Here is an 18,221-nt window from a genome sequence, read left to right as displayed (position 1 = left end):
GTTATTGCTGCAAAGGGGAATCACACCAGATACTGAAAGCAAAGGTTCACATACTTTTGCCACTCACAAATATGTAATATTCAATCATTTTCTTCAATAAATAAATGACCAAGTATAATATTTTTGTCTCATTTGTCTAACTGGTTTCTCTTTATCTACTTTTAGGACTTGAGTGAAAATGTGATGATGTTTTAGGTCATATTTAAGGCAGAAATATAGAACATTCTAAAGGGTTTACAAACTTTCAAGCACAACTGTACATGATTTAAAGTAAGTGGCACGTTTAAGACTGCAGTGTGGCAAAGAGAGTGTTCACCATACTTGTTTTGGTTATCATGTAGGAAAGGTCATCCCCCACCAGCAGACTGTAACATACTGCTGATATACAGTCAACATCAACCTTCTGTTATACACAACAGTCTAACTTTACCAGGTGTAAGTAGTAAACAAAATGGTAACAGACCTTTCACAAAGCAAACTGGAATGTCTTTACGGAAAAAGTACAGAAGAGTATCATCATTATTCCACAAAACAATACATCCCTGGATAAATCATATATAATTGTCTGAAACAACAGATGAATCAACTGTAATATATTGTTTTCAATAAGTGAGTTTTTGTGTGCATCATGGTATTTTGTAATTTGTTTTTCACTTTGATTTATTTTTGCCAAAGGGTAATTTTGGTACCATTTTGTTTCTTTTGTTTAAACAATGCTTAATGTAGTGTGACAGGACCATGTCTGTGACATTGTTGACATCACAGGATAAATTTAAATATAATAGCAGTCACAACACTCACTATCCATCAATGAATGACATTATTATTCTCAGCATAGTTTCCAAGTAGCCCCTAGCATTAGGTACTAAGGTTTTTTGATCTTATGGTTTTAAGCCTTGTATCATCCCCTGACCAAGTTCTACGTTTATCATTTCTTTGTCTTTCATTTGCTCACAAAAATTATATTTTGTATCTCATAACACGAAGAGATTTTTGCCTATGCTATATTCACTTGTCTGAATAACTTTGTTAGAACTTCAGAACCTACTGATTATTTGCACTGGACAACAATAATATGACAAGATGTTAAGAAGAGTCGTAAGAATTGGGCCTTGATTCATCAACTGGGAGATGCATCATGCCTGCCAAAATCTACTCATGCACCAGTGTCTATAAATGCAGTTGTCAGTCACTTAAATGAAGCTGAAAAGTTACAGAAGGAAAAGAAGAAATGGCAACAAATGCACACTCAAAATAAAAATAAATTGAGGGCCCTGTGATCTTTGCTTTAAAAGTAAAGTGATAACTACCATGTTAATTCTTGGATTTAGATAGTCAGATGAGGTGGATCATTTCATTGATGGACAGAGGCTGTTATTTTAATGATGAAGAAATTAGCTCTGGGGAAACACCATCTAACACTGAAGGCTTTCCAGCACTCAGAGTTCACAGGGTTGATGGTTTAAAAAAAAAAAATAAGGGGCGATTATACCCAGTGTAAAATAAATATATAAGAATGCCCCCAACATTTAGGGCTACATTTATTTTTTAGATTGGTTTCTTACTTGCTCTTTGCAAATTCACAGTATTCTTTGTAGTTCCAGGTATCATATTTTTTGAATCTCCTGAAGTGCTTTTCTGCATCAAATCTATCTGTTTCATCATTATATGTAAATACCAAACCACATTTGGCACCAATTGCTCCTTTACGGACCTAAATCACAAAAATAAAAAGGTGCATTTAAAGGGAAAAATAGTATTTGCATAATTTGTACAATTGTGTTTTTTTCAAATAATAAACAGTTTTATTTTATTAGTTAAAATACAACTCATTTTACAAAGCTAATTGCAATTTTTAATTTTTCAAGATGTAGAAGTATTGTAAAGGTTTTAAACAGTCAAGTTTATATTCCTCTGTCTTTCTTATACAAACATTTCTTTGCAAAGTAATTTTGAAATATTAAACGGAGATAACTACAACAACAAAACAATAATTAAACACAAAACAAATATTTTATATAATGCATGAGAATAATATCACCAATTACTTTACTTCACTTTTTAATTTTAATTTGCATCTTACTGAAATACCATATATTATTTCATTATATAAATTTTCTTAACTTTTGTCTTTATTCTTTGTTAACGTATCATTTGCATACAGCAAGCTATTTCAAATTACTAATACATATCTTCATTTTAACATAGTTAAGAGCAACTATAAAAAAAAAGCTTCAAAAGAATGTACTAAAATATATCGATTCTCTTAACAGAGTATTTTTGAAAATTTAAAATCATTTGGAAAATGTTTTTAAAACAGTTCTGTAAATCATAACTTTCTGCTTAATTGTTCAAAAAATGTTTGCCTAAACTGCAAAACTATGTCCATTTTAATTTTACTGGGGAAATTAAGGGTTTCTTTAAAATAAAAACATGAAATATCATTTAAATGAAGTGACTCTGAAGATCAACGGTCATTTTTAAATACCATTATGGTTGTATGCCATTACAACAAGAGACAATTCTTACTAGACAACAAGGCAAGTTTAAGTTTATATATTGCATTTTCTTAAGAATCTATAATTAACTCATTATGATTATGGTAGAATCTTACTTTGATCTTAATCTGGGTGACCTGGAAGTACATTGCATTTCCTGTTGAAAATATAATAGTGGCTCTTGTCCTTCCTGTTTCAGTGAGAAAACCTAAAACAAAAATATTTAACATTAATTACAAAACATGCCAATTTAGATGTATTTCTTAAATGTCCACATATTGTAAAATAACCAGAAAAAACTAATTTCAAGGAACATTTAAAGCAAAAAACTGCATTAATTTGGGAAAATCACATCTAAATGTCTGTCTGCTGTTCAAAACTTAAATATATTCAGTAAGTTTAGAAACACAGCAAGGTGTATATTACAATAAACCTTAGCATGTTTGTAAGAGCTCACATACACAAGCTTTTAGGGAAATAAGATGGTCATGGTATCAAAAACAACTCAATTCCCCCCATCCAAGACCACTTCATTTGAGTTAGCTGTGCTAGATTTTATTTTTGTACACTTAGCATTTTAAACCATAAATAGTATACCTTTATTATCATTACAAATAAACATGGAGAGACAAAAAATGTTTAAAAGAAACTGTTGATTAACACACTGACAGAGCTGTGCATTTTGGTCAAAAATGGTAATGGGTTTAAAATTGTTCTCTTTATTTTTCTCTGTTTCACACCATAAACTTATGTTGTGTTGAACTTTTGCTTACTTTGTATTTTACTTTTGGTGTACTGATTTGTTAAATGAAAGGATGACAGTTGTAAAATAAAGAAAGACAGCCATCTTAATATGTTTTATGGAAATTCACAACACTAAATGTGCACTTGATTAGGAAAATACACTTAAAAATCCTAACACAATACAGAGAATTGATCCATTACTGTAGTCTAGGAATGAGAAAGATACAGTAATAGAATGGATGTAAAAGGATAAGTGCTGCATTTTTCAAGTCAGAATTATTTCTTCACAAGTGTGGTATATAATAATCCCACAAAAATAGTAGTCTTTTTCTTACTGAAAAAGTTGAAGGGTATCAGAAAATAGAGCCAAATTTAGTTGTTGAAATTTCCTGTGCAATTAGAAAAAACATCCAAAAGGCAATGAGGCAAGGTTAGATTATATTTAATTGAATCAGGTAAAGAGGAAGAGAAAAATCAATGCAAATGGGACATTAATGAAGGTCCAATGATAAAGTTCAAAATCAAAGAGGGACACGACCCATCCACCCCAGCCAAAGTGAGAATGTTTAATCCTTGGCCAATATGCCTAACATAAAAGAGATGAAGGGGTAGCATTGCACTTATTTGATAAAGTCATAGTATTATATTCATCTTAATTAAAGAAAAGCAATATTGAAATGTAAAAGGTATGAGTGCGACAGAAGAATCATATCTTTGGTGAAAATATCACCAAATCCAATTTCTTGCAGAACCTTCCAAAAATTATGACAACTCAGTTTTCTTGACATCTGGCGAAAAAAACACTGCAGGTGCATCTTGGGAATGATCCTTTGTAATAAATGTATAGCAAGTGTTGAACAACTAATACAATCTGACTGTTTTCTGGGTGACCTGGTAGATGAGGTTGCATTTAACAATTTGAAAATGACTGGCCAAAACTCTAACTAGAAATCTGACATCAGATTTCATAAATGAGATCAGCCTATAACTAGGACAATCTGATGACTCTTTACCAGGCATAAAAGAGCAAAGAGATGACTGCAGAGTTTATGTTAGCATGGAGATGTGATTTCGTTAAACTTTGTTTACCCACATCATAAAACAAAGTATATGCCACGGGGGTGTATATCAAGCAACAGGCAAATTTACTGCCAAACTGTTTAACCAAAGAATAGAAGACCTTTCCCTATTGTCTCCTTAGCAGCAAGTTTTTTGAGCTGTTACAAATATTTAATACTGTAGTTTGCCAGACAGAGGGTTGATTATCCAGGACACTATAGGCGCATCCACCTGCATATCTCTGAGCTTATTCCTTAATAGGGATGGTTGGATGGTATTGAAGGCACTAGGGGGGAAAAAAATCAAAAAACACACACAGTGCTCCAGCTTTGTCCTAGTGAGAATAGGCCTTATGGTCCAGATAATTGCATCCTTCACTCCAATTTTTGCCGAAAATGGAAACTGTAGTAAGTGCAGGTGATCTACCACAAGAGGACTCACACAATACACAATCAGCCTCTCAAAAGGTCTTCGGTTTCTTACTAACCAAAGTCAGAAAAACTCAGGTGGAGCAGTGCTATGCTACTGCTTTGAAATAAGTTGATCATGGGTTCACATCCCGGGTCCTCCCTGCATGGAGAGCACTTTGAGTAGTGAGAAAAGTTCTATATAAATGTAAAGAATTATTATAATTATTATTATTAAAAAACAACTTCAGCTGCCTTAACATTCAAGTATCATATCTTGTAGTAATAATGTGCCATTAAAAGATGTGTCACAATGATTTCACTAAAAAGTTTTATGTTCATTGTTTATATTCATTACTTATACTAAAAGTTTAGGTTCACATATTATTTAAAATAATGACCACCTAAAAGTGATAAACTTTTAAGCATGACTATTATACAAATGTGATCAACTATCCTCGGTTTCACATATTAATTAATATTTCAGTAAGAAGTTGAATCTTAAAACTAAAGTAAAAAAAGATGTTTTTATACTTACCATCTCCGGAGCCTTCAACTAACATGTTTTCTGGACCAGATTTCTCTTCTTTACCCTTTACATCACAGGCTTGTAACTGCAGTGGAAGCATATTTCCTTTTAAGGGAAAATAAATTAAAAAGAAACAAATGTAAACTACAGATATACAATAGTATCATTAAATTATATATCAACTCACTCAAGAAAACTAATAATTACAAATACATAAGCAAGTTGAAGATTTAGTACAATTACCACTACCCTAATAAAAACTTTTCAATTGTTGCAGATTTAAAATAGGAAATCAAGACAAATCACGTTTGGCCTTTAACAAAACCTTGCAACCAATCACATGAAACTGAAATGGATAATATTTAGGAAAAATAATATAAAAAAAGAAACATTCAATGTGTTGGTTATAATCATGCTGAAAATAACATACAAAGATAATTTGCCTTCACCTGACATAAACTGAAATGACAACATTGTAGTCTGATTACTACAGCAAAATATTATCCACAGGGAGCTAAATAAAAGCTCTATGGAGGTCTTACAAAAAGGTACTTTGAAAGGTCTAACTGAGAAGATGTGTATAAGAATTTCAAATGCATTATATTTAAAATAGTACATGGAGGGGGGCATTGTTAGGAGGTAAAGGAAATATGGAACTACCAGGATATAGTAAAGATCAGGATGTTCTCTAAAACTACTGACCAGGAAAGGAGAAAGGTTATCAATGAAAAATACTAGAATGACAAAAGCAACTTTAAAAAAAATGCAGGAATTTATGGCATTAACTGGTCATTTCCTTTTATTTTGTATGCAATGTTCATTTTTAAAAATGTGATCTATGGTTTAAGATGGCAAGACAAAGTCATTTCTTTCAATATTCTGAGAAAATAATTATTTGAGCAAAGACATCCCATCTTATCACCCAAAAAAACTAAGTACTTATTCTTAAGCACCATCACTGAATGAGGCTGTCCTCTTCACAGGAATTAGGACACCTGACAGAAGAGTGGAAAATTAGTAGGTCCAAGTCTAAATATATCCTAGTGTAATCCAATTATTTGTCCAGAAAGCTGAAGTTAAAGAAATTTAACTTTAATCTTTTCAACAAAATTCTTAAACACACAACAAAAACCAAGGAATGGCTAAATAGGAAAAAAGGAAGAACTCTTTCTTGAAATGTCTCATTCAAAGCTTGGATCGTGATTCTAGAAAAAAAAGTGTGGAACTGCCTAAACAAGACTGTGCACAGAAAATAACCTCTTCCAAAATTGCCCACTAGGGGGAAATTTACCATCAAAACTTCAGCCAGACATAAAAAAGGCCTCAAAGAATCTTTATAAAGTAAAAGCATTTAACAAAAATGCTATGTAGCACAAGATGCTCTGTACAGCACAGAGTAAATTGCCTGAGAAGGCAAAGCAATCCAATGCAAGCACAGTCCCAGTACAGAATCCAAAACAAAGTTTAAAAAAAACAGAGCAAAGATTTAAAAATCCAGTAATCACAAAGATCCAAAACACAGCAACAAAACAAGTAAACACTCCACTCCCTAGCACATTTGAAATGAACCACCACAAACATTAGGAGACCCTTCATATTTATAGGTCCAAGTGCAGTTCCTAGTGGTTACCGGCACATGGTCCCGCCTTTTGGTATTTAACTCTGAAAAGTTTATTCAGCAGCTGAATCCACTACCACATGCCTCAGGTGCTCCTCCACCAACCTCAACTACTTTACCCCAAAGCCTGCGCACATACACTGCCAGCCTTGCCTCACCCAAGCTCCATGTGAACATCCAAGGCTCACCGGTGGCCAAGAATGCAAGATGGTTTTCAGCAGCAATGTGCTCTTTATGTGCTGTGTACATGTACTCCCCTTATCTGCACCTGTGAGCGTGATTCACTGCTGGCTTCTCCACATATCTGCAAGGGAGCACTTAAATCACACATCAGATCGTGATGAACAAAATATTCATGTGGAAAATATTTATTGACTAATGCTATGTAATTCCTTAAGAACAATATGATGTAACAATCCTGAATGGAAACCAATATCACCCACCCACTGAGGGCTGGATTCAACATCATAATAAAAATCACAGTCAAAAACTGAAATCACAGGCTGATCCAGCTTGCGTGAATTTCATAACAGCAACTCATAATGTGGCTCAGTAGTGTGTATGACCCCCCACCTGCCTGTATGCACTCCCAACAACGTCTGGGCATGCTCCTGATGAGACAGCAGATGGTGTCCTGGAGGATCTCCTCACAGACCTGTATCAGGACATCAGTGAGCTCCTGAACAGTTGATGGCACTACTTGGCAGTGTTGGATGCACCAATACATAATATTCCAGAGGTTATCAATTGGATTCAGGCCTGGGGAACATGTGGGCCAGTCAATAGCATCAATGCACAAAACAGAACCCAGGGCCACTGCAGCAGTATTACAATGGCTTCAAGGATTTCATCCCAGTGCCTAACAGCAATCAGGGCACAGTTGCCTAGCACTTGGAGGTCTGTGTGACCCTCCAAGCATATGCCTCCTCAGACCACCACTGACTCACTGCCAAAACAGTCACGCTGGATGATGTTGCAGGCTGCATAACTTTCACCATGGGGTCTTTAGACTTTTTCATGTCTGTTACATGTGCTCAGTGTGAACCTGCTTTAATATGTGAAGAGAACGGGAACTGGCAAATGCTGTGGTGTAGCGGGTCCACAGCTCATGTCAAAGGGCCAATTTTAAATAAATAATCAACGCACTCGCGGCTTAGCGAGGGGCGTGGCAGTTGTGTGGCTGAAGCACTTCCCGGGACGATTCATGCACAGGTGAAAAATCGTCTGCATTCGTGATTGTGCTCGGGGCTACCGATTTGCCACAGCTGCCACGTCCTCTTCATAAATACAAGTGCAAGGCGGCTAAGCAGGGAAAGAAAGAGATATGGAGGTTGCAGGAGAGCAGGAAGTAGTATGAAGAGAGAACTGGTGTGAGCAAGCAAGACAGCAAAAGCGAGCATGTGCTCGCAGGCAGGCAGGAAGCTGGACAGTAAGCCCTAGCAGTGGTATTTGGCCAACACTCAGAGGGGCAGAAGGAAGCGGTGGCTCTAGCTGAGCGAACAAGGAGCTGGAGTGACCAGGGATGAAAGACGGCTGGCTGTATAAGGCTGAGATGGCAGCAGGAATTGTGGAGTCTTGGGAAGGTGAGCCTCAGCGTGAGCGACCTAGCGTTGAAGAACCCAAATCTCGGTCCGGTAATGTAGCCGTACAGAGCCAGGGAACGGAAGGCAACCGGACAGTGGTAAGGTCAGCTGCAGGAAGGGTGGCTCCATTGTTGAGAAGTCTGTATGGGAGAAGTAGGGGAGCCGCCACATAAAAGACAACACCGGCTAGTTTAAAGAGACAATTTTCAGCATTGTTTTAACCTTGTTTTAAAGGATTGTTTTTTTTCTATTGGATTTTAACCTTCACTTCACTTCTATTTTTATTGGTTATTTATTTAGTGAAGACATTTTTGAAACACGGCATTATTTATTTGAACACTGTTTCTTTTTGTTGTTGCTTTTAAATAACAGCACTTTGCACTTTTGCACCATCCCCTTGCTCTATTTGTTGTGCCTCATTGCCGAGCTCATTGGTAACATTACCGATGGTGCTGAGTTCAATGGCTCCCGAATGGACGATGGGAACATGCAGTGAACCCGCATCGTCACAAATGCCAATCGAGTTCCATGGTGATGTCTCACTACAAGACGTTGGGTCCTCATGAAGTCTGTATTTGACAGTCTGATCAGAAACATACACACCAGTGGCCAGTTAGATGTCATTTTGTAGGGCTCTGGCAGTACTCCTCCTGTTCCTCCCCGTACAATGAAGCAGATATCAGACCTGCTGCTGGGTTGATGCCTTTCTGCAGACCTGTCCAGCTCTCCTTGTGTAACAGCCTGTCTCTTGGAATTTCCTCAATGATCATGAGACTGTGCTGGGACACGCAGCAAAACTTCTTGCGACAGCACGTATGGATGTGCCATCCTGGAGGGGCTAGACTACTTGTGCAACCTGAATCAGCTGCAGGTACCGCCTCCCGCTACTATTACTGACAAGGATACTAGCAAAATGCAAAACTAGAGATGAAACAGTCAGGAAGGATAACAAGAGAGCAATTGTTTGTGGCCACCACTAATAAAACCATTCCCTTTATCAGGTTTGTCTTGCTGTTGCCTCTACAGTGCACATGTTGTTACTTTCATTTGAACCAAAATCAGGAGAAAGTTAATTCACAATTCCTTATGCTTCCTAATTGGACAGATTGATATCCCTGAAACTTAACTGACTTGGTGTTAAGACTATAATAATTAGATGGTTCCCTTAATGTATTATATATAAGTAGAGATGTATTAGATACAGATAATCCCTTACAGAATCTCAGTCTATTCATAAATGGCACACGTCAGCTGTAATTCTGACTGAGCCCAAGATATAGTATGAACACAGCAAATATTAAACAGCAGCACATACTAAGCCAAATTCCAGGTTTCATGAGTCTGACATCCATTAGGATGAGATGCCGCATTTCTTTGCACTTCTTATATAGCGATATGCAAATTCAAACGCCTGAAGTTGGAATGAAGTTGGAATGTGCTGGTCAACAAAACCTTTACAGTATTGACAGAAAAATCACAAGTGAGTAACGATTCAGTTTATTTCTCAGGTGTCTGTGTTTTGTTTAATTAATAATTCACTTGCCACTTGGAAAAGGAGAAATCCTTTTTAAAAATAAAACAGCACTGATCTAGAGACTGACAGTCAACATACAAGATCACCATACTGTTGCAGACTAATCACTTTTGCTTTAAAAAGGTCGTTTAACAACGAAGTGATACAAACATTGTAAAATTCCTGAGTTGGCAGTATCATTACCGAACTACAGGTAGGTAGGTGAAGAGAGTCTGCCAACTGGTGAAAAACTGAACATACTAATGTGTTTTTTGTTTTAATTCGGTGTTTATCTTTTTGATTTTACATTCACAGCTCAAAATACCCAATGTGAAAATAATCCAGTAGCAGAATTACGTTTTATTATTGGTCCCCCTTTCTACAATTTTCCTCTCTCTCAAAATGGATAGTTGAAATATGATATTCTTTAAGTTCTTAACATCAGCCACATCATATATATTGCATACCAGGGATTTGTCCTGCCTTGAATCCAAAGCTGCTGGGATAGGCTCCAGGTTTCCTACTCTGGATATACAGGTTTAGAAAATGTATATATTGTTCCAAATTTCAGATGCTGTCTCTGCCATTTTGTGGCTGTCTATACTCATATTAACCAGTCTTAATCTGCTCATTAAGGGTTTACTGTTCTTATGAATGGGCTATTCAAGTCTCACTGCCGCTACCTTTGACATTACATGCTTGTTTTTCTTTGTTTCCCTCAGTAGATCCAGGTGGGGTGAGCACATTGATTCAATTCTAAGACCCTGTTCTTCACAAGCCCCCATGATTTTCATGATCATACCTGTCAGAACAAATTAGAATCTATTTCTGATTTTTGATATCTTTTCAGGCTTACAAGTGGCAAAATTCTGTCTATAAATTTTATGTGCCTGAGATGGAATCAGAGATCAATATGGCTGGTAGAAAATAAAGCCCAGTATGGGAGATTTTTTGAATGCAATATTGAAGGCATTCATTTTAAGCACATCGTCTTGGAGTACGATATGTTGTGTGCTGTAGACATTTAGAGAAAAAAACCCTTAAACCTTAAAATTCAACTAAATTTCATTACAAATTGTCCCATTGTAAGCAACAGAAGGAAAAGTGCAAACAGTCAGCGCACATTTCTTCAGGAAAAATTACATATTTTTAAAAATATTTTCTAAAATTTCATAAAATTGGTCATATTCAGTACCTGATTTTGATTACCGTATTTACGCATGTACCATGCACACATTTTTCCCCCGAAAATTAGCATTAGAAAATCAGGTGTGTGTCATACACGAGGAAATGTAATTCTGTAATTTTTACTTCTTCTGCTTGGGCGCTCTCTCTCTCACGCTTGCTCCCTCTCTCACGCTCACTCTCTAAACATTTCCTATACAATCAAAATGCGCATCATACACGGAGGAAAAAACAATTTTCGCGATTTTCTTTGTAAAAATTAGGGTGCATGATACACGAGTAAATATGGTATGCTTGCTTTTATCAGACAAAAACAAAACCAGATAGTAAACCATATAGTGTAGCAAGTTTCCACTAACCTTTAATTCATATCATATCCAAACTTGAGTGTACAGTTCTGTCCGATTGTGACACAAAACTAAACTCCATAGTAGCTCTTTAACCACACCATAATTGCTAAAATTAAAACTGAAATTATCTATACTAATAAAAGGCAAAGCCCTCACTCACTCACTCACTCACTCACTCATCACTAATTCTCCAACTTCCCGTGTAGGTAGAAGGCTGAAATTTGGCAGGCTCATTCCTTACAGCTTACTTACAAAAGTTGGACAGGTTTCATTTCGAAATTCTACGCCTAATGGTCATAACTGGAAGGTATTTTCTCCATTAACTGTAATGGAGTAGAGCTGCAAAGGCGTAGAGGGGGTTTAGTGTGACATCATCACGCCTCCACGTAATCACGTGAACTGACTGTCACGCAGTGCGTAGAAAACCAGGAAGACCTACAAAAAGCGCTTAAGAAAACATGCATTATATAATTGAGAAGGCAGCGAAACAATAAGAAGCGAGCGAGTGGCATATACTACCATATTCATGAGTGCTGCTACCTCGGAAAGAAAGCAAGGTGTAAACCTAAACTTTAAATTAAGTTCATAGACAGGCTACCGCTGGCGTTTCACATGCCCACAGGTAATGCGGGATACAAGTTTAATGAGAGGGGCGGGATATAAGCGAGAGTTTTGATCACTTTGTAACTAAGTTAAAATTGTAGGTGAAGGGGTGTGCTTATGCAAATTCCGAGAGACTGTGTTTGTGGGGATTGACAGTTAAAGGGGTGGGGAGTCACGTCATCATCTCCCCTCCCATTTACCTCAAGTTAATACACACGCTGTCTCTAGAGTTTCAACACACTGAATCCTCCAGGCACTACTTACAAAAGGTCACATTGACAAGCGTGTTACGCTATTTTTAAAATCTTTCCTTTTCTTAGCACAAGCACAGCTGAGAAGCTTCGATGCATGTGCTCCATAAGCGTTGAAAAATAATGCATTTAATCACACTTTGCATTACAAGCAAAGGGAGCTTTTGTCAATGCATGATTTCCTGGTACACCGATTACATTGATCAGCGCATCCCGATTCATTTTACCCTCGCACCACCTTAGTTTGAGAAGAAGTATGAAAAATATGAGGTTAACACAGAAAAACAGATCACCAATTCAAGCTTTATGAATAATCGATTAAGCCATCAATAATTGTTTTGGTAAAGCCATCCTCCTTCCATTTTATAATTTTTCCGCCACTAGCCATGATTAAATGAGCGGTAAAAAGTAAGAGCGAGGGTGACTTATTTAGGCAGGAATATATATGATAGCAACACTCATGACAATGTCAATCATGTTACGTTATTATTAAAATGTTTCCTTTTCTTTTCATTACTTCTTTAACACACTACTTCTCCGCTGCGGTAGCGGGTATTTTGCTATATATATAATATATGAATGACCTCCAAAAGCGCTGAGACTTTTGATATCATGAGCGTGTCTGCAAAAGGGTCTCCTGCCCAGCAAAAGTCGAGCAGCCAGCGCGTGCATAGCTGTGCCGGCCTTTGAGGCGCTGACTGCGCTTCTGCCTTAAGTCAAAGTGAGCACTTTTAATTTTTTTCATCCGCCCCCTGAGCTATAGCCCAGACAAGTGCAAACACGGGACCCCTTTTCTACACCACGGCAAAATAATATTAAGGCGATTCACACTTTCTTTTGCATATATCGATTATCAGGTCCTCAGCTCGGATTATGAACACACGCATACGAGTGGAGGACTCACAGTGCCATCACAGCCGATTAATGGCGGGGCGTCTCACCAGTCTACACAAGACCCACGCGACTGTCGCCAAAAGGCGATCATAGCGTCAGCGAACACATCTCTCTATACTATATAAAAGAAAAAGGCAACTTTCCTTTCTTTACACCTTTTTTCCTTTTATCCCAAACCAAAGCCTTTCTCTCTTAACACGGCAGAGGACACAAAAATAATTTTCTTTAATTGCCGGTAAGGCACATTACCAGAGGCACAAATTTGAGCGTTCACATAGAAAATGTAATTTCTATACCACAGCCGTCGTGTAGCGCCTTTCAAAAGGGATCTACTACGAGAGATGATCCATATACATTTTAGCTGCTGTTAGTTACTTACCTGTTTTGTTACACAGTCTTTAAAATGTAGTTTACCATAACCACTCCAGTAGTGCTCAATGTACCTGTACTTCTTAAAACGTTAATGTTTTACTGTTTAATAACTTATAGACTATATTTCATTATTTTTCCCTTGCACTCAGTGACCAAAGCTATACACACACATATAGACACATACAAACATACACACAAGTATATGTATATATATATATACACACACACATATCTAGATTATATATATATATATATATATATATATATATATATATATATATATATATATACATACATACATACACACACACACACACACACACACACACACACATATATATAATTTGTGTGTGTAGATATGCATATAGATATGTAGATATGAAGATATGTATGTGTATATATATATGTATATTTTATATATATGTATGTATGTGTGTATGTATATATATATATGACAGCAGCAATCAAGCTGTGAGAAAACAGTAAAAGGAGGCGTGTCAGGCGCGTGGTACATTTTCTGATGCAGCTACGAAAACAACTTTGTGACGCTGCCACCAAATACACAAAACAATTACTTTGACAATCATGTTACATTATTTTTAAAATGTTTCCTTTTCTTTTCATAACTTCTTTAACACATGACATCGCTCTGAGCTTGGGTATTTTGCTATATATATATATATATATCACAGCGACACTCATAACAGTGACAAAACAATTACATTGACAATCATGTTACGTTATTTTCAAAATGTTTCCTTTTCTTTCTCTTTCCTTTTTAACACACTACTTGCTGCAAGCGGGTAATTGCTATATATATATATATATATATATAGATATATATATATATATATATATATATATATATATATATAGATAGATATGAGAACAACATAGATAGATAGATAGATAGATAGATAGATAGATAGATAGATAGATAGATATGAGAACAACACTCATATCAATGACAAAACAATTACATTAACAATCATGTTACGTTATTTTTAAAATTTTTCCTTTTCTTTTCGTACCTTCTTTAAAACACTACTTCTCCGCTGCGAAGCGCGGGTATTCTGCTAGTCTATAATAATAAAAGGCAAAGCCCTCACTGACTGACTCACTCACTCATCACTAATTTTCCAACTTCCCATGTAGGTAGAAGGCTGAAATTTGGCAGGCTCATTCCTTACAGCTTACTTACAAAAGTTAAGCAGGTTTCATTTCGAAATTCTACACGTAACGGTCATAACGGTTGACATCAACCGCCATGTTGAACTTTCTTATTTATGGCCCCATCTTCACGAAATTTGGAAGGAGGCTTCCCTGCGCTAACCGAAACCGATGTACGTACTTATTTTCGGTGGTGTGACACCACTGTCGGACGCCATATTGAACTTTCCAAAGTCACTAATTCTCCAACTTCCCGTGTAGGTAGAAGGCTGAAATTTGGCAGGCTTATTCCTTACAGCTTACTTACGAAAGTTAAGCAGGTTTCATTTTGAAATTCTACGTGTAACGGTCATAATGGTCGACAATGTCCGCCATGTTGAACAGTTCTTATTTATGGCCCCATCTTCATGAAATTTGGTAGTTGGCTACCAAAACCAATGTACGTATTTATTTCGGTGGTATGACGCCACTGTTGGCCGCCATATTGAACTTCCCAACGGTTTTTGTTACTTATGGACCCCCTTCAAGAAATTTGGTACGCGGGTTCCCAACGCTAACTGAATCCTACTTACGTACATATATACGTCCATAGCCTGCAGCTCGGTCACCGTGTGAGGCAGCGTTGGGTCCCCCATCCCAACGCCTCCCACGTTGTAGGCTGCCTACCTATATAAGGCCGTCTGTCGCTCCGGTCTCTACATTCCCTTCCTTGCTTCGCCACGGGATTCACGTCTCACTGCTGATAACTACAGCCTTTTTATTTAATCCACGGCTTCTCTGCTGTTTTATTGTTCATTTATTATGATTAAAGTTATTGTGTAGGTATTTTAGACTTACTTTACATTGTTCAGGTACCCATTTCCTTTATCGTTCCAACCGTACCCCCATTAACATGTCTATCAAGGTGATCACCATCGATCAAAGAACTGTCACTTACCGAGTGGTTTCCATGCCTGGAGATGGCACCTGCCTTTTCCATTCTCTTTTTTACAAATTGCACCGCCATATCAGGCTCACTCTTGATATCCGGAAAAACATTGTGTCTTATGTATTGAATGACTGGGACAGGTTCAAGGTGTGGACTGATGATGGTACAGGAGATAATTATACTACACAGGAGCACAATAAGAGTGAAATGCTTAAGCCCTTCACCTATGGTTCTGCATGTGAGTTGATGGCTGCTGCTGAATTGTTCGGTTGTCACTTTCAAGTGTACAGAAATGGCCAAATATTTTACACCTTTTGACAACCGCCAATGCCTCTTAAACATCTTAGATTCACAGGTGACGATTTCAGTAGTGGACACTTCGATGTTTATGGATGTTTAAACTCTCGAAAGCTGGATGTGAAGTTATCGATGAAACCGGTTGTATGCTTACAACGCTTGACAGATGCCGAATGTCACATCAACACAAGTCCTGAAAATACTGTCGTAATTGAAACAAACCATGAAACTCAAACCGATTATGACAGCAGCAATCCAAGCTGTGAGATTTGAGACAAGATTACTTTTCACATGGCCAACTGTACGTTGCATGCTCAAGAGTAAGCTCAGCGTACAGCTTGGTTATATTACAACCGGAGGGCCGAACTAACAATGTGGTATACAAAGAGATCCTTAACAAATAATTATTGGTATATTTTCCCTCAGTTTAAAAAGGTTTAATTTTATTCTTGATAAAAATTTTAAGGCAGTACTTTGCCGCTGCGAAACCTGGGTATTTTGCTAGTCATATATAAAAATAAAATAGAAATGTCTTTAAGAGAATAAAAACTAAATTAAAACTAAAAATACACAATGAAGGAAAACTAAAACTAAACTGAATTTCCAAGATAGATCAGAAAAAATATAGAAATAAAAACTAATATAAAATGATAAGCTTGCTACATACACTCACATTTAATATTATTCCTACTGATTATCTGTTTCAATCAAAAGAATACCCTGTCCTGTAAAAATCATATATTGCAATAACCATCAACAAATGCCATGTCACTAGGAAAAAATCAGGAATTGATGTACAGCTCCTGAATGTTATACTCATTGACAATTGTGCAGAACATGTTCTGCAGCTCCAGTGACCTAACAATTATTTTAGTTTAATCACTTATTTTGACTGATGCCTTTATTCAAGGCAACTTACAACATTTGAGGCACAATTGTTTATATGGTTATTTTTCCAATTTGAGCACAGTGAGGTGAAGCAACCTGCTCATGGCCACAGAGTGTTTGTAGCAATATTTGAACCTACAACCTAAAGGTCTAAAGTCCAAAGCCTTAAGAGCACTGCACCACACTGCATGCCAATAATCTTAGTTCTTAAACCTACACATTTTGTATACAGAAAATCAGTAAGTTACATAGTACTTAGTTTAGTTAACAAAGCTACTTTTTTTTTTTTACATTAGTGTAAAAAGCTTACTTTTCTTAATATTATTAGCTACAGAAAGTAATCATTCAATTAAAAAATAAACACTTAAAAAATACTATAATCTACAAGCAGTGGTCACATGAGAAAGAAATTACTCAAAAACTGGAACAAATATTGTTTTATCCCAAAGCAGAGCTGTATGTTGGGATTTGTTTATTTAAAAAAACACACCATATTCTTCATGATTGATACTTAAAGCAGGTGCAATACTGCAAACATCCTTACTAAGTGAAACGGGAATATCTACGCAACAAGAACACAGAAACTGAAAATGGAAATTTGACAATCAATATTAGTATGTACTCACCATGCTTAAATAGAAGTTTGAGCCTAACCTGGACCATTGACTCAATTAGTGAGGAAGCTTTATACTCTGCATCAAGGCCATCACTAATGGCAGAGAGTGCCATTATTACCTTGGCAATACTTCCTCGGGCCAGAGCAAAGGCTAGCAGGGTCAGTTTGGCTTCCGGTGTCACACAGCACCTAAATTAAATGAGAAAATGTTTAATATACTGACACATTGTCTAAAGTACAAAGTTAAATGAGTAGCCTTTAGGTATACCAAACATTTAAAATAGCATCAACTTATGTGAAATGGCACTGGAAAAATAAAACTACAAATGAGGAAGAATTCAAAAACTGAACTTGGCACCAAACAACATACGTTTCTGTCTTGAATTGTGCAAGAGACGTCTCTCATTCCGTTAATCCACTTTACTCCCTACAGCATGAGCGGCTCAGGTACTGTTACACTTTTAAGTGGAGGTGCAAGAAAGAAGGAAATGCCCATTGAGGACCCTCATTCCCTCTCACCCACAGAGGCATGGGGTGATACAAAAACTAACACCACACAAGCCCTGCTACACTTTCATTCATTCTCACTCATCAATGTACACATAACCAAATGCACCTCTTTACATTCCAACAGTCTCATCCACAGCAGCAGCAGAAGAGATGTTCTCATATCACTTTGTACAAAACAGGAGAGCAAGACAGTTGTTTCGTGTACT

At 36.8% G+C, this 18,221-nt stretch overlaps 1 protein-coding gene across 2 annotated transcripts in view; it reads right to left on the bottom strand.

The window, feature by feature from the left end:
• The window catches only part of zzef1 (zinc finger, ZZ-type with EF hand domain 1), a 273,801-nt gene that overhangs the window by 175,032 nt on the left and 80,548 nt on the right, over positions 1-18,221 (bottom strand). For both annotated transcript variants that reach the window (XM_039756776.1, XM_039756777.1), the window contains 4 exons: positions 17,516-17,694; positions 5,247-5,342; positions 2,615-2,706; positions 1,566-1,714 (listed from right to left, as the gene is read on the bottom strand). In XM_039756776.1, the coding sequence (XP_039612710.1) occupies positions 1,566-1,714; positions 2,615-2,706; positions 5,247-5,342; positions 17,516-17,694 (516 nt within the window). The remainder of the gene's footprint in view (positions 1-1,565; positions 1,715-2,614; positions 2,707-5,246; positions 5,343-17,515; positions 17,695-18,221) is intronic.

This window comes from Polypterus senegalus, chromosome 6 (genome assembly GCF_016835505.1).
Source record: "Polypterus senegalus isolate Bchr_013 chromosome 6, ASM1683550v1, whole genome shotgun sequence".
Lineage (NCBI taxonomy): Eukaryota > Metazoa > Chordata > Cladistia > Polypteriformes > Polypteridae > Polypterus > Polypterus senegalus.
The sequence above is the reverse complement of the archived record's forward strand: the minus strand, read 5'-3'. Positions and strand labels throughout refer to the sequence as shown.